The sequence below is a fragment of the Fundulus heteroclitus genome, chromosome 9 (assembly GCF_011125445.2).
Source record: "Fundulus heteroclitus isolate FHET01 chromosome 9, MU-UCD_Fhet_4.1, whole genome shotgun sequence".
In the NCBI taxonomy this organism is placed as follows: domain Eukaryota; kingdom Metazoa; phylum Chordata; class Actinopteri; order Cyprinodontiformes; family Fundulidae; genus Fundulus; species Fundulus heteroclitus.
Genome location: NC_046369.1, coordinates 26,664,071 through 26,691,356, shown reverse-complemented (window position 1 = coordinate 26,691,356; position 27,286 = coordinate 26,664,071). Strand labels below are relative to the sequence as shown.

The following is a 27,286-nucleotide window of genomic DNA, read 5'->3' as shown; positions in this document are numbered from 1 at the left end:
ATTACAAAAGCTGACAATTTCTTCACATTTTTTGTAAAGGCTGAAACATTCGATGACAACCTTGAGGGAGCTGCAGAAATTTCCAACAAGTTCTGGTTATGTTCTACATGTGACAGCAATCTCCGTTATTTTTATTGTAAGTACTAAGGCTGTTTGACTGAAACCTTTTCTTCCAAAGAAAACATCCAAATTTCACAAAACCTTGTGGGCAAATGGGTCTGATAAAACCAAACAGGTTATATCAAACACACCATTATTCCAAATGGTGTGTTTGGCAGAAAAAATAACTCATATGAAATGGTAAGATGGCAGCGGTCGCATCATGCTCTGGAGTTGATTTTCTTAAGTTGAAACTTAGGTGTTAGTCCAGGCATATAAAGTTATGAATAGATCTAAATAAAAGTCAGTTCTGACCCAAAAGCCTCCCGTCCCTTCAAGACAGCTGGACAGCATCACAGTCAGCAATAGTACAAGATAGAAACCAGCGAAAGAAGGACTCAATGAGAGCAAAATTATCTGACAATGACTCTGTGGGCTCACCTGAGAGAGGGATGTCCTCAAAATCAAATAGAACTCAAGAACATTTATAAGATAAAGTTGTGGGAAAATATTTTCATTTCAACATGTGGGATGCTGATAGAATCCCACCATAGAAAACAGAATGCTGAAATGTAATCAAATGGTACTTCAACAAAGTTTTAGTTTCAGGGGGTGCACACTTATACATCCAGGTTGTTGCAGCTTTTTTATTATATTATTTTTTAAATTCAGTGTGACTTTTTTGTTTGTTTTTTTATTCATATTGTAAAAGACATCTATCATGTTACTGGAGGAAAAACTTTTGAAAAGATTTATCTTGGATTAATTTTTTTACATGACAATAACCTGATATTTTTCACTACATGTAAATTTACTGGAAATGGCTGAACACAGTGTATTGTTAACGTGAGCCTAATGAATTTCAGAAGGACAGTTAATTTTTTTTTTTTACTTATTTGTGCTTCTTTGCTTTTGTTGCTTTATTTTACCAGTTGTACATAATTTTTACAATAAAAGACAGCATTGCAAACAACTCTGTCATTGCTGTAACAATGTTTATATCGGTCCAGCTCCAACAACCTCCCTGAAAATATACATAATCTCTCATAACCAAGACTTAATCTATTTACCTGAACTTGATCATAGTGTAACTAAATAACCATACATGCACACATGCTCAAACACTCGCACTCCGACTTGTCCATCGCGTACTCCTCAGTCCATCTATTCAGTGTTATAGCTCAGGCTGTTTTTGTAACAAAACAAGCTCTAATCCTAAATTCAGGGAGCTGTGAATGTGCCTCAACAAATGGCAGACAAATGAGAAGGATTAGCAAGGGCCTGTGAAAGAGTGAAAGGTTTGCCATTGATCTACGGTGGTCCCATTCTCTTTCAGGGCCACTCGGTTTGAAAACCCCACTGAGTAAGAGCATACAGGGCCACTCCAGAGCCCCCTAGGCCACCGAGATCCACACAACAGCCACAATTAGTCTCAGGAGCTGTAATAGCAATTCAATAAGCGCTTTAAAATTGTGCCTTAGTCCGACAGACCCCCCCCCCCCCTCCCATCTCTTCCATTTTCATCTACATACATAAGATTGGTATTATGAGTGGCGAGGGGCTCTCTTTCTCGTTCCCACCCACCACAGTTCTTTTCAGCCGCTGTGAGAGAGGAATGACCACACAGGGTTTCAAAGGTTTCAGAGGCTGTGGTTTGTTGTCGCTGAAGCAGCATGACTTGTGCCCCTGTAGATTTTGGCAGAGGCCTTCAAAATGGGCTTCTATTATTACCTTCGTCTGTCACTCAGCTGCAAAATGAAGGTTAAAGCATTCAGAGTATCCTTTTCTAGAGACTGCTTAAGGTGATTTGTATAGAATTAGTCATGTGGAGTTTTGATAAATATAAAGACGTCTCAAGTTTTGTAGATTTAGGTGTAGATTTAGGTTTCCTTAAAGATTGTGAAACTTCTGCTGTGTCCACGCAGACCTACGAAGCTTCAACCTGCCACGCAGCTTACCAGATTCAATCTTTCACAAATCTGGGCTCAACCTGTGCGTGAATCACTTCTGATCTGATGTAATGCTGCGCAAACACCTGTGCTAGTGGCGCTAACGTGACACAGAAGGAGCTGTCCGATGCATCCACCTCAGCACTGTGTTTTTTGGGGCATTCCTTATTAATTCTGCACAGTGTTTACAGTGTTTCCTTATGCTCCCAGATCAAAGACTGAAGCCTTTGATGAGGACTTCCAAAGGATCTTTGCCAGAGAGCAGACACTGACAGGACAGTGGAAGAGCAATGATAATTACAGCCCCCATTTACTATGCCTGTAGCTGGCACCAAAAGTCAGTCACACTAAAAAAAAAAACAAGAGAGAGGGGAAGTTCTCGGATGGTTTGAAAGAGAGAGGAGAGGTAGAGGACAAAAGAGCGAGAACAACGACAACGAGGTGAATAAGTTCAAAGCACAAGCAGAAAATGAGATTACTTTGCACAATGTAGGTTCCAGTGTGTATCTGCTATGCCCTCATTATATGTTTCTGTCCAGAGGTATGCAGTTAGACTTTGCTTTCATGTAAATGCTAAACCTTATAAATCCAACATAGTCATAATGGGTAGAAAGAACAGCTAGGCTAGTGTGAATAATGTTCTGTGCTTGTGGCCACAATAAAAACAAAACATTGGAGGTAAATATGTCCTCAAACAGCAGTTTATGCCCATCCTCTACAGGCAGGGAAAGATGATCACTTATATAATCTTAAAATAGTAAGGTCATTGTGATCATTAGTTTAGAACTTTTAGTGCAGCTTTAATGAAATAGCTTAGACTTTAAAAGCCTTTCCAGGTCCACACATCTGCCTCCATGCACTACAACCTGTTGAGCCAAACTCTACCTGAGGCTGAGATCTGACTTGATCCGTTCTATCTGCCAACCCCTAAAAAATGGCTAGTAAACCCAGGACCGACAATCTGCAAATTCTACAAAAGATATGTGAAGATCACATATCTTTTCATTTAATCATGTTGCCATGATGTTAAAAATAATACTTCACATCCTCCAGATAGCAGTTTCAGTTTCTGCCACATTTATCTCTAGCAACAGCTGCATCTTTCATTATAACCTTAATTGGGCCAGACTGAATACCAATGACTAGTGAGAACCTTACTTCAAATCAAAATGTGATTGGCTGGTCAAGCCATCAATCAGAATTCACATTTCCATTCAGTTTGAGGCTGAGTGTTTTCAGACAAGGAAACCCCTGAATAGACGAAAGGTGCCAAGTAATCACAGACAGTAATTTCTGATTGGCCTGTTTTATTTCCTAATACAAAATTACCGTAATGCGCAGATGTCGCATGACAAAAAATTGCTAAAACTGATTGAAAACATCAGTCTGTGTGCAATTATTATGTATAATGTGTTTTACTTAGTGGATTGTGTTCTCAACAATATTATAATTTATTCTATATGATTGTATATCTTTGTCTGTATACACCTACCTCATAAATATGGTAGAACAAATAAATGTGTTTTATTTCTTCATCTTTAGACCCACGTGAAATTGATTCTTACGTACACCAACGTAATTAGCAAGGAAAAATAACAACAGCTTTAGTCAAAAAAAGAAAATACTTTGAATCACCACTAACCAATAATGTGGCAATAATATGAGCATTTGGACCAAATGATGATCTAGATAAATCCCTTGTAAATATATTAATATGTATGTCTAATGTCCATCTTACACTGCGGATTGTGCAGCATGTACATGATCAACCCAAGCAGGCACTATTCACTGTCGACTCTTCTTTCTGTTCGCCGAGGAGGCCAGTTGGCTTCTAATGGAGGGCTGATCTGTGTTTAAATGGTGTGGACGAGCAGTTGCATCATTCGTAATAAGGTAGCTTTCCTCCAACAGGAGGTCTTCTGCGTCAAGGCTTCTCCTGCTGTGAGGTTTGATCAAGATGAGGACGAGGGGATTATGTCACAGAGCTCTGATGGAGATGTTACAAAACATTTCACAGACAGGGGCACAGACCAGATAAGAAGTCCCAAGGGACATAAGGAAGTTAGCGTGACTCGTGAATTTTCCAGATTTTATTTAGGTTTACCAAACTTATCTTGCACGAAGGCACTCAAATGACTCAGTTTCAATGGATTTTAGGATTGTTTTCTAAGAACGTAACCTTATATACAACTGATTAATCACTGAAAGCTGTGCTTCATACAGTATGTGGATCTCAAATGTACCAATATCCAGTAGTTGTATCATAAAAACTGAGCCAACCATAAACTTGAATGCAGCTTTTTCCTTAAAGAACAACAACAACAACAACAACAACAACAAACAATACACATCAACTTGGACAGTTAAAGAGTAAAAATAGTGTTAAATATATTAAATGTTCTATCAGCAACAGTTGTGTTGTCTAGGGTTAGCAAGCCTTCACAGAGAGGCAGTATGTATTAAACTATTTCCTACTCAGTTTGAAAGTTTGTGGTGGTTTATGGTTTATTTTCTACTGACATGTGCTGTATTAAATGCTAGATAGGACACCTTGCATGTTTGCTGTTCCTGCTTTCTGAACCACAGTCTATGGACAGGGTATTAGATGAAGTCTGAAAGAAATATACAGAAGAATACAAAGCATATTATTAGATATCAGTGCTTTGATGAACTTAGATTCTGCTGTTCTCTAAGAGCTGCTGGTCTTTTGATCTCTTCATCATTTCATACTTTCACTGTTTTTGTTCCCGGCCTTTTTGGATACAAAACAGAGCCGTGTGCTATGGGTTATGTTGCACCAACTGCATAAAATCACACCCACTTTGACGATCTTTCGAAGCCACCTTTACAGAAGGTGGTATAAAGTAATTTTCTATTACATAGTCATAGTCATATATCCATACTCATGAAAATGTAATTATTTGAGTTTATTAAATGGTTACTTTATTTTGATTAGGGGTCATGATCTCTCAAATCTCATGAATGAGATGGCCCAAACGTTGATTTGAGGCACAAATTATTGAAATTGTTTCTAACAAAATCTTTAGACAAATATACGGAGGGTCAGATTATTAAATTGAAATTGGTAGAAATTAATTAGTGATAGATACAACTTTGCTGTAGGTATGTGTATACTAATTTAATATTTGGCTCTTGGTCTTTTTGTCAGTCCATACCCCAGTTTCATACTTGTGAGCAAACAATTTCATACCAATGTACTCAAATGGTTGCAATTTTTGCATGTGTATTTTCTAAAGATTTTGTATTACAACCTTTTTGTATTTATTTTGGTTCTTTACCCATTTGGGCCAGCTGACATGTAGAGCCTTAGTATGGAGGACCAATCCTGCTATAATTCAGAATACATACAGAAACAAATAAATTACTCAATACAAATAAATACAGGGCCAAAATATATCATTAAAGGCAACAGAAGGATAAATAAAAGGCCTTTATTGAATAGTTAATTGATTAATCAGCTACCAATGTATCTTTTTATTTTAATGTTAACTGCCACATTTTATGTTTTTGCTTTATTATACGTTGTTTATTTAAACCACTCATTTTCAGTCATCCTTTTATTGAACAATTTATTTTCTCCTTGTGTATTTATTAGAAGTGTATTTTCCCCACCACTTTTTTCTTTAAACCACGTATTTTAAATCATCAGTTTTTCTTGAAGTCTTTATTTACTCTTTTTGCACTTATTACGAATTTTTTCATAGACTCGTTTAATTATTTTCATAAAAAAATAAAACAAGTGAAGGAAAAAAATATAACATTTAATAAATACATAAAGAGTAAATACAGAAGAAAAAATGATGACTGAAAATTAGTGCTTTGAAAAGAAAATATAGGGGAAATATTACTTGCAATAAATACACAAGGAGAAACAAAATCATTTATATCATTTTGTTGCCTCTAATAGCACACAATTATATATTTTAGCTACTTTTTGGCCCTGTATTTATTTTTATTGAGAAATTTATTTATTTATGTAAGTATTCTGATTTATGACTGGATTGGTCCTCCATACATCTGGTCAGCCCCAGACAACTCTGACTTCCCACCTTTAGGTATTATTTATCAAAGTAAAAAAGAACCTTATTGTGGAGCATGAGTAGAATATAAAAACAGCATGCTTCAAAATGCCTTTGGTCAAAGTTGGTAGAAATATTCAGCTGGTGAGTATAAAATGATGTATGGTCAATATGAAGCATCAGCAGAAAGATGGTCCATATCTTTTATTACTTTTTTAAACAACCAAAATTAAAATACATGAAATAACAAAGGGGCAAAATAACCAGCACTGAACCCCTACAGTCAGAGTTTGTTTTTATTTCCATATCCTTTTATATTAAACTCATTCCTCAATCTTTTATTTAAAGTCATGTTTTGACTTAAAAAGCAAGAAATGATTTCAAATCATTGGTTTTATTCATTGGTTTACTATAGGTAAACTAATATATGAAATAGTGCTTAGCAGAGAGAACTTCTATGTGCAATATGTAAATTTACTTATGATATTATGTCTCTTTTGCATCATTTATTGCATGCTTTACTGTTTGATTTGATAATTTTTTTCACCTTGATTTGTATGCCCTACATTAGTCTAAAGACTTCTTTCAGATTAGCTGTTATGTGAAATTATTTTAATTGTTGGTTTGTTTTAAACACAGAGTATAGGGGGACGTAATCTCTGAATGACTCTAAAACCAATTGACTTATGTATGGTTCAACATTTTCTCGTGAATAAATCTCCTTAAAAAGGAAAAGAACAAAACGGCAGTTTCCTCGCCTTTCTCTCTGATTCAAAGCAATTTTGAAATTGCTTTATATCTTATTAGTCATCTAATGAATCAATGTCACTCATATTTTTCGATACAGTTTATAAGCACACATAGGTGGAAAAACTGCAGAAAGCAACAATGTTTTTTTTGTCAGGCTGCACTCTATTATATTAACCTCATTAAAAAAATGTAGAGAATAACTTAAGAAGCAGATTTTCTAATTCTAAAGTGTTACAGACCTTGGGAAATGTACATTTATGTAACATTAGGATGGATAAATAAAAAGGAAAGATTGTTGTCACATCTAGATCAGCACTAATGTGAGAGGGCAGGTGAGCCAAGCAGCTGCCAGCAAATGTTCAGACTCAGGCACGCCTAGGAGGGAAGCATGGGCAGGAAGTGAGTAGATGGGTGCCTTCGTCGAGCCTTGTGACCTCGTCGCGGTTTCCCTCGTCCGTTCAGTGAAACAAACATCTGCCTGCCACCATGCTTCCAGCGAAGAGAGGCGTACGTGTTGTAACCGTTTTCCTCAATGCGTTCCTTGAACTTGCAGCTTGGACTGTACTTCACCTGTAGTCAGAGAGAGGACCGAGACATATAACGGATATAAGTAGAAAGAAATTAGACCAGAGTGGATTTAGGAGATTTGTTTCACTCGATCCCCCTGAAGAGCAGAAGATCAGATAAAATGGTCTTGTGCATTTACAGTTATTCAATAAGGAACTTAGGGAGACTTCCGGAAAAATCGCCAACCCTAGCTTCAAGTTTGTATCCCCACTTTTTGAAAAATTAGCTGTTGCTAAGTGGGTTCAGGAACCTTAGATTCCACTTACCCCTGTTATAATGAGTAATCATTTGAACTAGTGTTGCCTTCATTTAATTTTAAACCAGTCTTGCCATTTCCCTTTGTGATAGACAAGGTATTTTAGTCTACAGAACTACACCTCACTGAATTTTTTTCTTATTTACAGAACATTTTCAATAAACCCATTATGATGATTTATGATGCTTGATTTGGACATCAGCAGGTCTTCTTCAGCACATATAGATACCTAAATGCATCGAGTGGCTGCCATGTGATTGACTGATTTGTTGTTGTAAATGTATCCAATAAAGTGACCGGTAAATATATTTCGCTATTCGAAAATTCCTTTGCCTAATCTGTTTTTTTGTCAGTGGACAGCAATAGCCTTTGCTTTCTTGTTACTGAGACTTGCCAATTAAAATTTTCATCGGAAGGGTCTTTAAAAACTAATCTACGACTGATCTCTTTTTATTGGAAGGACATTCTTTTAATTCATGCTCCACCTCACAGCAAAGCCATGTTTATATGGGTGCTTACTGCCTCGTATGATATTGCAAGACATTACGGTGTTATGTTCCAGATTGCTATCATGCTGCCAAAACAAGATCCTGGCTGTGATACCACCAGGCTATTCTGAACTATCCATGAATCTCTTGACGGTTCTGGATCCCTGTTGTGTTCAATGTATGGAGGGTTTCAGTGTTGGGGGTGTGTTTTTTTTTTGTTTTTTTTCTTATCAGTACTTGCTGACTGATATTTCTTTCAAGATGTAAGTGCTCGCTGTAGACATCACACATTTTGTGTGTCTGATTTTAACAATGAAAGGTGATTACTTTTGAAAGCTTGTAATGTGAAGCAACAATTGGCAGATAGCACGCAAGCACTTAAATGAGTCCAGCTGGCTCTTTGTCCCCGCCTGATGTTTTGTTTTCTTTTTTATCTCATCTATTTTGACAGTGTAACAAGCTTAGTAAGGCTGCAGGTATTGTCAGTCGTGGACCAGGTGTAGAGCTATGATGGAAAGCAACACTGTGACCTCTTTATGGACTTTCTTGAGGAAGGTTTCCCCACAATCCCTTTTGTTTACCTTTCTCATCCTCCCCATGACTAAAATTGGAAGTCTTGACCTCCAGAAACAATGTTGTAAGGTTGTATACGCACCGATCCAAAGAGCGTGCCTTTCTTGGACATAGCTAAGTACAGCCCAGTACTGACAGATTTGATGGCAACAACTCCCACGCTGACGGATCGGATTTCCATCAAGCCTGAAAAACAAAAGAAGGGACAAAAGTCTGGGTTAGAAGCACTAAAGCCTTGTGTGTTTCATCATCAAAGGCTTCTCTGCCATACGATGGAAGAATAACCGGGAGGTAAATTCTCTGAGGACGCAGCAAGATACCCCCCACAGTCTTCTCCCCATCACTCAAGGGGATATGCACAATGGAAATTCTTGATGTTATGCAGATTCTGTAGCACAGACACACCTGCAGCACACCACAGTCTGAACCTGCACATTCCATGTCTGCCTTGCAACACACATCACTAAAAACCCCGTTCCTCAGCATGTGACACTCCATCCTGTTCCTATGAAGTGTTGTTTACTGAAAGAAATAAAGCATATGTCCTGCTGCCACTTAAGTGGGCTCTCAAACCCTCTAAGTGATTTTAAACAAGCGCCACGTGGTGTCCTTTTTATCTCCATAACAAAATAAGGTTTTTGAGATTGCCTCCAAGCATACTGAATAGAAGTTGATTGAAGGAGATAAAGGTCTCTTTTATTTGCCATCTTTCTGCCTCCATTTCCTCTCTTAAGCCTTCAAAGACACCTTGATGTGGTTGCCTATATGACTGATGCGAAACCTTTTTTCATTACTGCATGTCATTCATGAATTTGCTGAAAAAATAGATTGCTTTCTGATGCATATTTGTGAATAGATTGTTTTTTTTTTCTTTGATTATATAGGTAAAGACAACTAAAGATCATGGAGGTGATGAACTGGGTGAACCAATAATGGTAGGAAATAGGTAAGACTTAACCCATTCAGTAGAAAAAAAGAAGCAAACACATTTCAGCTAATTTATCTGATGCGGAGCAGAAATTAATACACTACATTGCCAAAAGTATTTGCTCACCTGCCTTTACTCGCATATGAATTTAAGATAACGCCCATTCTTAATCCAAAGGGTTCCATATGACATTGGTGAAACTTTTGCAGCTATAACAGATTCACCTCTTCTAGGAAGGCTGTCCACAAGGTTCTTGACTGTGTTTATGGGAATTCTTGACCACTCTACCAGAAATACATTTGTGAGGTGACACACTGATGTCGGATCAGAAGCCCTGGCCCTACCTCCGCTCTAATTCATCCCAAAGGGTTGGGTTGAGGTTGAGGTCAGGACTCTGTGCACACGAGTAAAGTCATCCACCCCAAACTCTCTCATGCAAGTCTTTATGCACCTTGCTTTGTGCACTCGTGCAAAGTTATGATGGAAGAGGAGGGGGCCCAACTCCAAACTGTTCCCTTAAAGTTGGAAGCATTGAACTGGTCTCTTAGTCTGCTGAAACATTCAGCTGGATTTAAGGGGCTAAGCACAGCTCCTGCAAAACAACCCTACACCAGAATACCCCTCCACAAAACTTTACTCTTCACACCTGGCACAATACATTCAGACAAGTACTGTTCCCCTGGCATCTGCCCAATCCAGACTTGCCTATCAAATTTAGTTAAATACAGTATCAAGGGTAAGTCTTTTCTGAGTATGTCTAACAGCTTTTCCATATGAAGAAAAAGTGCCCAATAGAATTTCCGCCAAATCTGTTGTGTGCAATAGCTCAGTTAGATTGGATGGAGAAAGTCTGTGAACAGCAATGTTAAAGTCTTGCCAAGAAATTAGCAATTGGATTTGGATCTGGACCTTGACTGGATCTGTCCTGCTAGATATTAAACCTTTGCCACAATCCTCAGACTCAAAGTTTTTTGGTTTTGTTTTTTCATTAAATCTGCACCATCTACGTTTTGACCCAAGTAGTAGCCTGATTTGAGATAAAAAAAAAATCTGATTAATATACAGCACTTGAAGTGTATTGATGCTCCGTTGGCTGTCCTTCTCAAAACCTTGCTAATGTAACTTGAGAGGGTTGGATCTATTGCTGAATGGGTCACATGACCCATTCTAGGTTACGACAATCTAAGCTAACAATAAAGCATAACAGATATGTCCCTTACCTGATCAGAGATATATTTGGTTCTCTGATGTAGGATTTAATCTAGAGGCATGAACGCGGCCTTGTCGTTACCAGTAACTCCTTGACTCTGGTGGTCCAAACTGGTCTGCTATCAGATTCCAAAACATGGAAGAAGACTGTTTTATTTTGGACAGTGCAGTGTTGCCAGTGGCCTTCAGGGGCACTAACTCTGGAAGGTACATGTCTAGCGCCCCTAGTGGCTAAAAGTTACATAGTGCTGCTTTAAATCATGGCTTAACCTATATTTAGGTCTATAAGTCATCCCATCAACTCTGAGCCACTTACATGTCCCTGCTGAAGAAACCCATCCACACAGTAAAATGCTGCCACCACAATGTTTTGCTGTGGCGATGGTGTGTTCATGGGTATGTACTGTATTGTATTTTCCATACAGGGCAAAATGTTCAATTTGGTTTCATCTGCTCATCAGAACACCATCTTGCAATTGTTTGCTGTGTCTCTGATGTGGGTTGTTGCAAACTGTAGATGGGCTTTTTATGAGCATTTTTCAACAATTGCTTTCTTTTGACACAGTTTTCTATAATGTCAGGATTTGTGGACTGCCAGGCTAATTGTTGTTCTGTTGACAGATTCCACCACCTGGGTTGTACATCTCCTTTAAAGTTACCAGGACCTCTTAATCACTATTGTGATACTTGCTAACTTTATCCCTGACCTTTCTGCTGGGCATGCATGTGCTGTTTCTTCACTAATGTCTGCAGCCTCCATCGAACAGCTTTATCCATACATCCTTAGGGGAAGATACAGACAGACAGACGAACTCTGTGTACTAATTAGGTGTCCTTTAGGGCCCTCAGAAATGTAGAAAAAAAGCAGACAATTGCCACTCTCATTGTATAACCCTTATATATCATACCGTTTTCTACATCACTAGTTATAACCATGCCAATAATGTGAAGTCGTCTGCTTGAGCCACCCGCAAAGGATAAAAAGATGAAGAAGAGGAGTGAGCTAAGTACACTCAAACTCCTTTCTTCTCTGACAGGAGCGTGTAAATGATGTCTTGTCTCGGCTCGGACACAGCTGCAGGGAAGGTGGGAGTGCCTCGGTTTACTTCATCCAGGTACCTCCCCAGCTGCACCCCCATCATTCCTATGCTGCTTCTGATCCTCTGAGAAAACACTAACACTTAAAAGGGTGTCTCTATTTTTTTTTTTACAAGTTTTTTCTTTTCTTTATTGACACTGGTGGCACCTGAAGCGTGCGAAGGACTCGTGAGCAATAAGCTGAGGCTCAGTTGATAATTTAGGGTCCTGCAAGGAGTTTATGGGGTATGAGTCCTGGCCAATGAAAACCGCTGGTGCCTGAAAGTGGTGCCAGCAGTAATTGCCACCATTTGCTGTTTGGAGGTCCAGGATTCAATTGAATTTGTCACATCTAAAACATTTCAAGGATTTTTCTGTAAATAGTCACATTTGGTTATTTTAATGTGTCTTTTGGAGTTTGAAAAATAGAATAGCATGGAAAACCACTTGAGTTTGTTCTTTTAAAAAGGATGACATGGCAGATTCAAAATAATTGTAGTTTCTTTTAAGCTGATAGTTTTTGAATTACCATCTTACATATTGTTCTTTTCCACTAAGACATTTTGTTCATACCTGTTGCATTCATCCTGTTCAACTAAACGACTAAAAGATGTGAAGAAGCGAGAGGGGAATTTCCCGGTTGCTTAAAGGAATCACTTAGGCCCTTGACGCTTGACCACACATCTATAAACGGCAGGGAGATCCATATAACTCACAGGCCACCATTTGAAAAGTCACACCATTGTGTTCGGAGTGAGTTATTCCAAGCTGTTAAAGAGTTTTCCTAACCGTTGAGTTTCAAATATCCCTTTAATCTGGGCTTTACACAGACAAAAGGTGCAACCATGATAATACAGTTTTCTAAGTATCCAGGACAGAATCTCCTCTGACATTGTTGCAAAATTTCTGTATAGCCAAACTACAAATGTAATGAATGTTACAGTTTTTCCTAGGTAATTATAGAAAATGTGACATTTATAGGTTGTGGCTCAGGGACAGACCTCAATACTTGAACCAGTTGTCCCGATTTGAATCCCGACCTGAAGACATTGCCGCATGTCATTCTCCTTCCTTCTCTATCCATTTACTGTCTGGAAACCCCACTCTCCATAAAAAAGTTATCTTTATCCTGTACAGTTTAACAGATTAAAAGAAAATCTGAAGAAAGAAAAAACATTGTGTCCAAATACTTTGTCTAAAGACTTTTAGATTATATGCCAATCTTCTTTGACTGGAGTCAGAATCCCAGAATTTCACTATTTGCCTAAACTGTTTTACAAAAGATCTTTCCAATTATTGAGTAATCTTTTGTCTAGGTAACACTATCGGTTTTCAGTCAGATCTCATTCTGAACTCTGGCTTGGCCATTCACAAATGGTAAGTATCTTCCGGTAAAACCATTGTTTTATTTATGTTTTTATGTTTAAACATACTGTGGTGATCCAAAGTAGAATCCATCAATCAAGGGTCTTATTGAAACCCCTGGCAGATTTAGATTGAAAATTATTTTTATTCAACTAAGACATTTCTGAAAAGAGTTAAGATGAGCATCTGTCAAAAGATTGTAAAGCGATGTAAAAGAAGTATCAAGTTTGTTAGAGTTGCCGTCACCCTAAACATTATTTGCAGCCACAGAGTCTCCATCAGAGTCCAATCAAGACTCTTGCTCGACCTCTGTGAAATCTCAATATTATTCTAGTCATAAGAAACATGTTGATTAAAAAAATAAGACTTTTTTTTAAACCAAAATCTGCCAAGAAAAAAATCTGATGTTTTTGCACCATGGGGATCTTTTGATCCTCTGTAATCTTGCAGCAAACAATGGCAAATGTCAAGAAAAACCCACAGGAAGAACTGAACTTTATTAGTGGTTAATTAGAAGGAGCTTTAACAAAGTATTAGCTTAATGGCGTTCAACAGGTTAATGTCATTTTTTTTTGTTTTTATATTTTCCTATCTAACACTTTTTTATAGTTTATTTTATATAAACGACTTCATAGCTGATGAACACGATTGAACAATTATATGCATTTTGTACTGAAATCATTTATCATGGTTTGACTTTCATAGTCAGATAAATGCTGACATTTTAAAAGGTTATATATATATATATATATATATATATATATATATATATATATATATATATATATATACCCTTTTAAAAATATATATAAAGGTTATATATATCCGCTGTAACATATAGTCATGACTAGATGTCTGTGGATTCTTTTGAGTGCAAGCGTGAATGAGTATTTATTATACTCTAATGAAATCATGCTTGTATTTTGAGAAGGTATTACCATTTTTTAAGGTAATACATAATTAAGTTGTTTTGAACAAATATCAATTTAAGGAAGACCAAAGAGAAATAAACAATAATAGTAAAATAAATCTTTTTGCAGTGGATCTAAAGGTCACCATTTTGCCTCGTTCTGCAGACCAAGTATCAACTGGTGGCCCTATTGAGCAAAAGAAAAAAGACACTTTTGGCTCCCCACTTGCAACTGGCAAGATCTCTTAACCTTTGACATGTTTTGGCTGGGACTGTCAATGAGCTCAAGCTGCCATTACAAGCAAATCCTGCACTATACGTGTCTAGTCAACTGTGGACTTGCCATTTATTTCTCCTCTAAGGGATTTTTAAAGCAGAAAAAGTCTTTTACCCGGACTCCCTTTTACTCTTTCTTCTCTTTCTGATGCCCGTATTTTGGATGCTAGCCCATCGTCAGATCATTGAAGCCTTTTCTGACCTTGAAAAAAAAAAGACAGAAAGGAACGAAAGGGACACTCTCCCTGGGTTCCTTTTGTCAGAATCACAGTACGGAGATGGGGGAGGAGGGAGAAAGACAGGAGGGAGTAATGGCTGAAGGTGCTGGTTGGTTGATGGTGGGTTCGGAGATGGGGGGGAGGTTCCACCAAAAACTGCCCCCTATTAAGTCTTTGTTGCTCACCTGTGAGGTGAAAAGCTGGATGAGATCTAATTAATGGACAAGTGTTGTGAATGACGGGCACCATGGTGGAGCAAAATGCCTCCTTCTGTCTAGAAGGAGACTGAAATGTTTCAGCTCTTTCGCCCCTGTTGTCTTTCTTGCTAATTTTCCAAGCTCTTTAATTTCTCGGGCTGCTCCTTGAGCAACCCTCCGTCTGTGGCTTCTATCTCGACCAGAGCAAGGCCTGGGAATTTTGGAAATCCTGCTGTGTTCCTGCTCTTGATTAACATAACTTTTCAATTATTTCACAGTTTGCTTGCTTTTTAAACGAAGAGGGCCTTGTTGGTTTTTTTTCCCCTTCTGCCCTCCTTTTCAAAAAATAAGCTTTTCATGCCGGGTTGGGGCTGCCAGGCCTAATGGCTGTGACCAGCACCTTTGATCTGCCATGACCCCCTTGAAGGGTCTGGTAGTGGGCAAAAGAGCTGCCTATGTTTCCGCGCGGACAAAGGATGCATCACTCACTATGGCTTTAAACACCTTGAAAGATTAGCATGAGAAGCAGCACCACGTTAAGGCCTTCAAAGTGCCGTGATAGCATGTTAAACCTTTCATGTACAATAATGCCACAGAATAAGATTTGTGGCAAAGGGCATTTCCATAAATACATTTCTACTCTACACATTAAGCATATATTCACAATTGCAAGAAGTACTTTTGCAGTTATATAAAAGCTTGGAGACCTCAAACATTTTACCCAGTTGATGCAGTTATACCAGATACTGAGGAAGTTATACCAGATACTGAGGAAATGCATTCAAACATCTGACATCTCAGGAAAGTAATAATATATCTACAAAATTATGTCGGAGACCACGTCTCTCGCAAATAGAAATGGTTTGGGTTATCTAAGCTGGTCTAACACATGAAATGTTTAGTCTGATTTAATGCTAGACAGTGAAAAAGTGTACAATTTTAACTGTATCTCACTAAACCAGTGGAGAAGAGGCAGGATGCACCCTGGATAGGTCCCCAGTCCATCATGACACACAAAATCACCTTAAAGGTGCATAGCAATGTTTTTTGTTTTTTTTTTACATTTTATTTATTTATATGTCAGTCTCTGGTTGCATCCAAAGTTTTTTTTTAAAGTTTACCACGTCCAGCTGGCGTATTAGTTATTATTTTGGCGTTCTATGCTTTGTCTTTGCTCAATTTGTTAGTAAATATAGCGCTTTGTGATTATTTATAACAGCGGAACTACGACATTGCGCATCAGGAGATAAACCAGGAAGCAGCTAACAGGTTTTAGCATCAACCAACAAAGTAATGGAAACAATGAAGAATGGTCCAAGATCCAGTGAAGAATGGATCATTCCAAGAGGAAAAAGACAGTGTTGTATAAAGTACTGAAATCTTGGAGTCAAGTAAAAGTATAAGTACCTCTCCAAAATATGACTTTGGTAGAAGTCCAAGTCAATGACTGAAATGTTACTTAAGTAAAAGTCGTAAAGTATCTGAAATGTCTTGTACTTAAGTATAAAAATTACTGTAAAAAGAGATGTACTCAAGTGATGTAATAAAAAGTATAAGTAAAAAGTAAAACATAGCAAATGCAGTTTGAATGACATTTTTTAGATTTTGGTAAACTTTGAAAGTCAAATTCACTTAAAATAATATAAACAGCCAAGTGCAGGAGAAATTTAGACCAAGTTTGGACAGAAAATACAACCTTTTTGTAAGCTTTCAGTTTTCCTTCTTCAAGTAAGGTCAGTGCAATGCACTTTAAAATTATACACAACCAAGTGCAGGAAAAGGGGGTGTATACTAAGAACATGGTTAAGTGATAAAGTGATAGTTAACCTACAGGAAGTGGTAAACCTGCTATTAGATACACCTGCGGTTGCATATATCATTTAGTTAAGAAAATTAGGACTCTCTGCTATTAGATGCTCTACCTATACCACAAGGTTAATTTAACCTGATTTACCACTGAACCAGCTTCTTATCCCATTGGTGGTGATGAACAAGACCAGACAAGTCCCGACTTTGTCGCAGTGAATCAGAAGGTGGGGTCAAAACACTTGCGTGCGTGAGTCTCTCTCTCTTTTTGTAACGAGTAACTAAACCAAACATTGAAAATGTATTGGAGTAAAAGTATGCAATTAAGTTCAGAAATATAGTGAAGTAAAAGTAAAAGTTATCAAAAAATGTTATACTCAAGAAAAGTATAAAGTACTCCAAAATATACTTAAGTACAGTAGTGAAGTATTTTTACTTCATTACTATACAACACTGGAAAAAGACTTGAATAAAACTGGGAAAACAGTATGAACGTCAGTGTTCACTGAAGCAGAAGCTAAAGGTGCCATGGCTCAGATGTGACTGCAGAGTTGATTGAGGAGAGTATATGTTCCGATTTATTCTGTGATATTAGTAATAGCAATGCTCTTTTTACCCTCTACAGTCTAAAGTAAAACTAACATTATAAATAGATTGATTGGTTGTTACCTTGCTGCTATGTCCTTTTCTTTGTTCATGAACGGGGAATTAATTTCTCTGTGACATTCTGATATGAGGCCCTTAGAGTTCCTTTAATTTAATTTTTATTTAATTTATATTTATTGATTTATTTGTCACCACATGATAGTTCTGATAGTTCTGCAGTACTGCCGGTAAATGGCACCATGTCTGTTTATATCTGCTGATGGTGCCAGATGTGGTGGTTATTTTGAGGCTCAAAAAGGACTACTAATACACTATCAGGGTGGACACTTGGTGTATATAATCTCATTAATCCATGGATCATTAATCATTTAATAGATATATCAACATGGAATGATGTATTGTTACACACCTATTATTGGCTGATCAATCCAATTTATACAAGCAGGGCCCTCTGCCAGTTGTGTCTAGTAATGAATGGGGTTTATAACAATGGTCTCCTCTGAAAATTCAGACAGGCAATGTGTGCTAATTTATCATTGAGTCTAATAGATGTGAACATTCTGAGTTTGAGCTTTAAAAAGCTAAAATCAGCTAAAACATGGCGTCCATCTTCCTCTTTCTTCTCAAACCCCTGGTCAGTCGTGGCAGATGGCCTTTCATTCTGTTCATCCAGATGTTTTCCCAGTTGAAACAGAGGCTTTCCTTTCCTGTGTTAACACATAAGTGCCCAGTATGAAGGATTGCTGCAAAGTTAACGATTTGATCTGATGAACATTCCCATATCGCGACACGCCTTTTTCAGGAGAAGGGATTGCTGCAAAACTTCAAACCAGATCACATAGGCTGGGTTTCATTAAATTGATAGCCTATCTTTTTCTTTACCAATTCTAAATGGTGTAATAAATTTAACTTGATTGTATTGTATACTAATAAGGATTAAATTGGACTGCATTTAATTAAATGGAGTTTATTAATGGAATCCTAATCTGCCTATATAGCTGGACCTATTTGTCTTGTTAAGTGCCTTCTGGTAACACCTATTGTGGATAAATGCTTTATAAATTAATTAAGTTGAATTAAACTAAATTGAGTTTAATTGAACTGAATTGGATATTTCCAGTTAATTTAGTAAGGTTTAAAACCTAATGGTTACTGTCTAGGGCAGAGACCAACATTCACACTTCGACAATAAATCTGATTATGGTTGCCAGATCTTAGGTCAAAGTGAATTATGTTATGCCTCACATTCCTTTTTCCTGTTTAAGTATCATAGTGCATGTACAGGAAGCACAATATCCTCCATGCTCAGTCTAAAAGAGGCAAACAGACACACTACAGCTTTTCTCTTTATCTCAGTTTCCTTACATCTAAACACGTGTGTTCCACCATATGTTATGATACTGATGCTGTCTTTACTAACATGCAAGATGACTTCAACACAACCCCTGGATAATAGCTGCTTCGATAGGCTAAGATCATGTATTACACTTCCTTCCATACAAGATTTAAAACCAGATATTTTTCACTTGTTTGCTAGGTAAAATTATCTAAGTTTTAACAGTTGCCCCACAAAAACCTTTCCCCAAACATCTGGAACTCTTTGTGTTTGTTAAAGGATCACAAACTCCTCTGAAACTAGGGGGCAACTTATTACCTCCCACATCCGTCACGTGGGGCATGATTGTAAAGGTCCACAAGGCATGAAATGATGATCATCTTCCCACGTCTGTGTCAGAATGCCTTACAACTTTTACAAGCCTCCTAATTGTACACTTGCAGCATCCGTGCCAACAAACACGTAAATGTGAATGTGTTTGCCAAGCACGTCTGCATCTGACTTCTAAAGAATATCTGGAACGTTTATTTGTGGAGTAACAGTAAGGAGGATCTTCTTGTTTTTGTAACATTCAAGTGTTGTTTTTTTGTATCTCGTTCATAGCACTTCTCTGGTAAAATAAAACAGCCCCACATTCCCTCATTGTACTCAGAAAAAAACATACCTGTTATGGGGTGAAAAAGACAAGCACCAAACAAAATTTTGTGCTGCGTTCAGGTTGTTCAGGATTTAGGCCTCCCACCTGCAGAAAACCCTATCCTTTTTCTGTAAAGAGCTCCCATGCATATCGCATTTTGGACTCATAAAATCTGAGGCTCCAGATCTATAAAGAAAAGGGAAGAGATGCAGACAGCTGTAGCAGACAGACAGGCAGACACAGCCTTTAAAAGTCAGTCTCACTGTTAAATATTAAATCCGTGCACTAGGTCTATTTCACTCAAAACCTTTATTATTTTTAACGTCAAAGCCCAAAGAAAAAAAAACAAGCATCAACACAAACATTTTGCAGCAGAATGTCAAGTAGCTCTCACAATAAAGCCTTGAAAATTCATAGAAATTTTGTAAATAGTTGAATCTTATAGAACATTTTGGATGCTTCATTTTTATTGTATTTATTCAGAGTATTTTTCTGATAAATTTTAATTTAGAATATTCGATGATGATCATTTGATATACTGTTAATGTATTAAAAGCATGCACAATTTGGTCCAGTTCTGTCTGTTTTTCCCTAGTATTATTTTATTTATTCAATTTTATAATTTGAATTATCTTATTTGATCAGACATGTGTTGAAATTATAACAAAATAAATATGAAAGATAAATATATTGTTCTGTGTTTTTATTTTTATTATTGTTATTTTAATAATGAAATTTGCCCATGAGTGCCCTTTTCTTTTAGTTTTTTAGCACCTGCCCCAAAAATGTCTGTGCATGTGCCTGTCACCATTTTTTGTTATATACAGGGCCAACCACAAATGGATGTAAACACCATTTGTTTCTTGTTAAATATGAATGTTGACAAAATCATCAAATTATGAAGTTTTCTTGCGAGACAAATACATGTGCATCAATTATTTTAAATCTAATTATTGATGAAAAATGTACTATTTGGATTGCTATTCAAAAATATTTTAATTTAAAAGAAGCAAATCCTAAACAAATGTCACAGCTAGTATGAAGTTTGATATCTTTATTCTGTATGAGAAGTCAGGTACCCTTGGGGTGGGGAAGGCTTGCTGGCCTTAAGAAGCAAGCTCTAAGAATAAGTTTAGTTTTCTAGCTACCAACAATTTGTTGAATATTTTATTTATTTATTAATTTTTCTGCTGCGGTTGTTTGAATATGTACTTGTTCTTGTTGTTTTCCTGTTTTATTAAGTTTACTAGAGAAAACTGTACTGTACCTACTAGACAAAACATCCAGGCTAAGTTAACAGGAAACTGCTCTATAACCATATAAAACATTTCACTTAAAGATTTATATGGATATTATTTTTGCAAGAACTCTGCAACTGATTTCTAAACGGGCTTCAATCACCCTCTGGTGAATACTTTTATATTTTTTAGAAATAATTTCTTTTGTTTGTTTAATTTGGATTGATGTATAAAGCTTGTGCGTTTGTCTGTGTGATTGCAGCAGAGCCCAAAGGCAGCTGTTGGGTTACACATGTAACACCTCCACCCCTGACCTTGCCCTCTCATTCCAGGAAACTCTCCCTGTCTTTCTCCATTTTGTTCGATCTCTCATCTGTCAGCCTGCGTTCCACTGTCCTTACGGCCTTGTTGTGTTGTGGTCTCTGTTTCTGTCTCGTACTTCCCGGATGAGTTTTAACCTCTTCCCTCCCACCTCCACCCCACCCACCTGGAAATGCATCAAACCTTAGAACTGTTACAGGCCCAGGGTGATTTATTCATCCCCTAGCAGCAGAGGCAGAGATATTTCTGCTCTGAGCAAAGAGTGGAAAACTGCAACAACTTTATGAAACAAGCAGAAAAAAAGGACACTAATAAGATTTGCTGTACTTTTGTAAAGACCAAATCCAAATCCAGTTTATTTATAAAGCACATTTAGAAACATAAATTTACCCAAAGTGCTGTACAAAGATAAAAAAAATATATAAAAATCAAGACATAAGACAGACATGACAATACTCCTAAAACAGTTACAATAAAAGAGCAAATCAGTTCTCATTGTGTCAAACACTAATTGGAATAAATGTGGTTTTACAGAGACTTAAAACAGGAAGCGAAGAAGGCATTGAGAATTATAAAAATGAGAATGAAGAAAAGTTTTAGAAAATCTCTAAAAGCCTGTGAGTTCACAAGCGTCATCCAACAGATGTTAGTCAAAAGAGGCACATCCAGACCAGCATACAGACTTTCTTTCTCCTGTCATCTGATTCTGTTCCTCAGATTAGCTATGACTCTACAGGAGTCTGAACAGTGTTTTCTTCAACAAATTTTGCTCTAAAATTCAGGACAGTTCACAATTACTTAGCAAGACGGAGTCCGGGCTTTGATCAGAACTAATCAAATACAACTAAAGTAAATAAGAAACCAGATTACGTTTGCACCCCTTTCGGCTTCAGTCATTCTTTCCTGCATGCTTGACGTTTTACAGACATAAACAGGCTGTCACTACTGTAATCTCCCCATACACATGACTCTGTGGGTACAACAAAATGGCTACTAACCTAAAGAAGTAGGACACTGGGGTAGCGGTTAGCGCCTGAGTTAATTTCCTTGCGTGTGGCCCACCCTTTCAGAGACCTAAGGACGGATGACGGATAAAAAGAACAGGAAGACAGAGAAAAGACTGGTGGAGGATTGTCCCTCCCTGTCCAAGTATCGCTTGCTGTTCCCACATTCCTTTAAATCCCTGGAGAAGTGACAGCAAAGATGAGCCTACAAAGAATTTGTGTTTCCTATCCTGTTTTCTTTTGTTTGTTTATTTGTTTGGTTGTTGTTGTTTTGGCTTAATATCAAATTATTATTATTATTATTATTATTATTATTATTATTATTATTATTATTATTATTATTATTATTATTATTATTATTATTATTATTATTATAACATTAATCAAGCCACTAACAGTAGGTCACACCAACAAGACCCTTGTCATTCCCTAACTGGTTGCAAGTTGGCAAAATGTTTAAGTCTTTTCATATTGGTGGAGCAAATCTCACGCATAAGAAACCTTGTTCACATTAATTACAGAAAATTGCAGAATCAATTTCCAAAGCTGCTTGGTGCAGGTTTTTAGGCCACTCTCCCCTGTCATACTGAGCCATGTGAGAAGGTGTAAAGCAGAGACGGTCTACTTCTCTACACACAGGGGATCAGTTTTTTTTTTGAGCCTGTGAACAAGCCACTCAGCGGCGATCTGCTGAAAGCTGACTCCCGGACGCAGCCGAGGCTGTGAGGGATGACATTCTCTCACATCCAGGGGCTGGTTCTTGTCCCAATCCCCAACCCCCCACCTTTTCTCACGTGGTGCTACCAGGAGAAGCACTCCAGGGATTAGCCTAGCTAGGTCTTTCAAAGGCCATTAGAGCAAATTACAGGTATCCTGTTACCAGTGCGCTGTGACAGGCCAGGTGAGGGGCGCAGAGGCCAGGTTAGAGCGCAGGGGTCAGCTTGGGACAAAAAGACGAGGCCACCCTGGGCCCCACTCCATTGGAGTGTCTCCCTGGCTCCACATACTGGTAGGCCAGCATCAATGAATGGTTCACTTGATGGGACCTTAGAGACATTGTCTCGCAAACGTAACTTTAGCCTTTTTTTTTCTCCCAATGCTGATTTTCTTGTCTTTCAATCGATGTGGGCATCCGTACAAAGCGACTATAAAGTTTGAGCAAAGTCACTAGCGGCAGAGCAACAGAGCATGCCAACCTGCTCCTGTGGTTCCCAAGTACTTCATCGTGTTGCCCTCCGCCGTGGGTTTGAACTAAATTGGAAGTAAATTAACCATTTCCACTTGAAATTTAAATCTAAACTCTAATGAAAACCACACAATCATTAATGTATGGTCTGTCAAAGTCTCACTGTGCTGCAGGCATAAAGAGGTTGATGCCACTGATAAGTTGTGTGGATGGCCACAGGGAGTTCCGCATCCTGCCATTTTCTATAAACCACACACACACACGACTCTAGCCCAGTTGTGTCAACCACACTCACGCAAACAAGCGCGCACACATGCCTCACCCTATCCCAAACGGTGGATGACAATCTAGTGGCGGGTGCTGCGGAAGTGTTTCATTAGTCAATTACCGCTGGTAGATAAAGCCTGCGTTCCCACAGTCCTCAAGGCCGGGGGGTCAAATGTGACCAATTACCCCCCGTCCTCTCACAGGACAGATTAGTCTGTCTGATTTATCCCCAGACAGGCTGACCCGTGTACTCCACAATCACCCTCCACATCTGGATACCTCTGTGCGGTCCTGTGAGAGTGCGTGAACAATGTTGCAGGGTTTAAACACTGCTTTTCCTTGCAATTAAAGGGCTGCGACTATGAGCTTTTAAGAGAATCTCACTTAAAAAAAAATAAAGATTGTAGACATCACTCTGCGCTACCACACAGATAGTCCCCATACTTGTTAAGGTATCACTCTGTCTTTGTCAGTTTACACTCCATGGTTGGTACATTACTAAAACACAAACCTCCCTAGTCATGCTGAGTAGTGATTGCATGTTAGAGAACATCAATCAGTTTTTTTGGGACCTCCAGGATGTTGAATCAGACCCCCCACTCATCAAACCCCAAATTTACAAGCCCAGTGGGGTCAAACCATCCTGAAAATGTAACACAAGAGGGCAAGTTGAGGAAGTGGGTAACCAGCAGGGCGGAGGGTTGCTGTAGTAAAGCTTGGGGATAGCAGAGGTGAAAAAGGTTAACGAAGTCGTCGCTCTGGATTCCGCCAGCTCATCTGTGCCTGCATGGTTCTGAGGGGGCTGGAGTCTTACTGATCATTAAAGCTTTTCTTTAATCAGGCAGGGAGAGCAAACCGCCTCCAAATCATGCATCACATCCTTAACAAGCAGACAACTTGCTATCAAAGGTCTTGAAGATAGTTACCAGCAGATTTGCCTCCAGCGGGCTCTATAAGTCACAATGTCTGGGGTTTCCTGTATGTGGAATAACGATGTTGGGATTGTCCATGGCAAACTGAGGTCACTGTGAAACTAGATGTCAGTGACCAAGTCTGCTGTCATTCAGAACAGAGTCAGTCACATAGAGTGAAAGATAACTGTAACAATGCCTTGTATTACTCCTAAAAGTAATCCAAACAAAACATCATATTGTTCAATTTGCTTGCTAGAGTTTGGTTAAAAATTGGCCAAAATCTTGTTCCATATCGACTTCAGGCCAATTCACGGCCCAATTTTGTACCTACTTGCTATTTTGTTCCCATACTGCCTTTGTTACCTGTGATCAAACCATGCCATGCCCATGTTCCTAAACCATTGCATAAGGGTTTATATTTCTTTTGAGTTGAGTATTTTTATGAATCATTGAGATACATAGCAGTATAAAATTATCAAATATCACATACAACTCAACTTCATTCTATAAAACATATAGAAAGTGGCTTTAAATATTGACTGTCAAAGTTTACATCCCTTTGGTGGGTATGAATGGCTGTATGCTTGGTATTAAACATCCAGCAGAAGACAGATCCATTTTAAACTCTAAAAGGTTGTTTATGAAATGGCCAATACAACAAAAGGCCAAAAATATCCATAAAAAAGAGGACCCAGTAAAGATTTTATTTTTAGAAGTGAAGTTTAAACTATTGTAAATGTGTCTGCAAAGGTCTCAAGTGGTGCAGCAATGTTTGGACATAAATAAAGAAAACTGTCAGCCTTGTTCACTTAATCATTACTTTATGTGTATATTACAGTGTCAGCTGCATTGTTAAGAGATGCTGGATTGTCTTTTTCCTCTGGCATCATGTCTTCCTTCACAAGAGAAAGAAAAGTGACATGGGCATTAGTGGGACAGGGGTCTTATTCGCAGGAAATGAAAAATAAATGAAAAATAAAATTAATTACTTATATTGTTTTATGTAACAGTCACAACGCTTCATGTTTTTAATCTATGTAAAGCGTTTTCCATCACACCTGGCTGATTGATTGATTGATTGATTGATTGATTGATTGATTGATTGATTGATTGATTGATTGATTGATTGATTGATTGATTGATTGATTGATTGACATCATTCCTTTGTAGTCTTTAGGAAAGATACCTTTGGTCACAAACTCAAATTTTCTCATGAAATGTAATGCACTGAAATTTTGTTTTGTCTTTTAAACCTTGAACTAGATTATAGACTAAAAATCATATAAACTACATATATAAGATGGATCTGTCCACTATGATTAGCGAAATTAGTTTGTTTTTGGAACCAGCCCTTAACAGACATGAGCCAAATGGCTCTTAAACCAACAATGACAGTTTTTGTGTCATTTTGGATTTGTTCGCACTTTGCTAATATTCCCATGAAGGTCACGCCATTGCTTTATTAGCTTTAAACTCTGAAATGTCATAAGGGTGTTTCAATGTATGCAGTAATGTTCAACTGCTGGCAAAAGGCAAACTAAATCTGGTTAAGGTTGCAGAGTCCTGCAAACCCCATCAAACTTTAAGTATGCACATGTGTGGCCCAGGTGCGCAGTGAGTTTCCAGTGAGTGAGCACCAGGACACAGAATATTCTCTGTGGCCTGAACTTGCCCCATATTTACATTATTAAAATGAGATAGGCATACACCAGTTGACAGAAGGCACAGGGGTGAAATCAGGTTCCTGTCAAAGCTGTCATTTGCTCCACTGGCCAAAGGGCCCTGACCCTAATCCTATCCACTCCAGGGGAGGAAAGCGGGGAATCGGAGACAGTGGAAGAAATGGGGTGTCCGTTCAGGTACAATGCGTTGCAAAAGTATTCATACCTCCTGATTTTTTATTCTATTTTTGTCACAATACAGCTACAATCTTCCATATTTTGTTTGGGGTATATATGGTATATCACAAAAGGTATGATTCATAATTGAAAATAAAAGGAAAATTGTTTTATTTATTTGTTTATTTATCTTAGAAAGGAAAATATTAAAACTGTAATGTGCATATATTCTACAGGCACCCTGAATCAATACCCTGAGTGAATGCCGCTGCATGTCTTTACAGAAACTATATATCTACGGTAGTCCATTCTTTGTGAAATGGTTTAGCTAAGTCAGACTTGATAGATGATGCATTTTTAAGAAATTAATCTCACCACATATTCTAAATCATATTTTTGTCTGGACTTTGATTGGACCATCGCATAATAGGATTATTCAAGCAGAATGCTGCTCTGGCTACCACAGTTAGGCCAAACATATTTTGAGGCTTTGTACCTATATAAATCCTGGCTTAACACCCAACCCTTGATGATTGTCTTTCTTTCTTTTTTTTGCTTTTAAGGTATTATGTACAAACTGAAGCCAAACATTACAGGGGAAGGGGAATAACAAGGACAGAGTAAGAGAAAGAGAGAAAGGACAGAGACACATAAAGAACATACCGACAGAAATTACAAGACCAGACAACCAGCTGCTACAAAAAAAAACTTCCTACGACCACGATGGGGAAACTGGTGCAAGACTAAGAAAAAAGAAGAGTTTTCTGCTAACCTTAACGTCTTGCATGTGTTGGTTGCTTTCTCTCAGAGTTTTCTTTATGTAAAGTAGGTAAATGAGTGAAATGTCACTGAAACTATTGGGTGAGAATTAACAAAGAGCTTAGAAGTAAAGTATACCATGTGCTGCTTCTGCTATGTCACTGCTCCGAGCCACCCTCTGAGTTGTAATGAGGAGCATGGCTTCCCAGATGAGAAAAACACCCATGTAAACACAGGCTTGCACGTGTCAGCACACACACAAACACAGAAACACGTATGTGCCTGAACCAAGCCTATGGTAAGGTCTGGTTCGTATTAGCCATTAGGGAACAGTACATGCACATCTTTTTCAGTTTAGGGTCTACTTCATGCTCCCGCAATGGCACAAGTATAAACACAGACACATGCATTCAAAATGCACAAGCACTCACAGTCTGTGCTCTGACATGATGCTCACATCCTGCTCATGTTA

General features: G+C 38.0%; 1 protein-coding gene across 2 annotated transcripts in view; it reads right to left on the bottom strand.

Annotated features, from left to right (window-relative positions):
- Window positions 1-5,857: 5,857 nt before the first annotated feature.
- Window positions 5,858-27,286, bottom strand: part of fgf22 (fibroblast growth factor 22) — a 35,276-nt gene continuing 13,847 nt past the window's right edge. For both annotated transcript variants that reach the window (XM_036141355.1, XM_036141354.1), the window contains exons 3-4: window positions 8,805-8,908; window positions 5,858-7,408 (exon numbers count right to left, since the gene is read on the bottom strand). In XM_036141355.1, coding sequence (XP_035997248.1) covers window positions 7,214-7,408; window positions 8,805-8,908 — 299 coding nt within the window. In that variant the 3' untranslated portion in view covers window positions 5,858-7,213. The remainder of the gene's footprint in view (window positions 7,409-8,804; window positions 8,909-27,286) is intronic.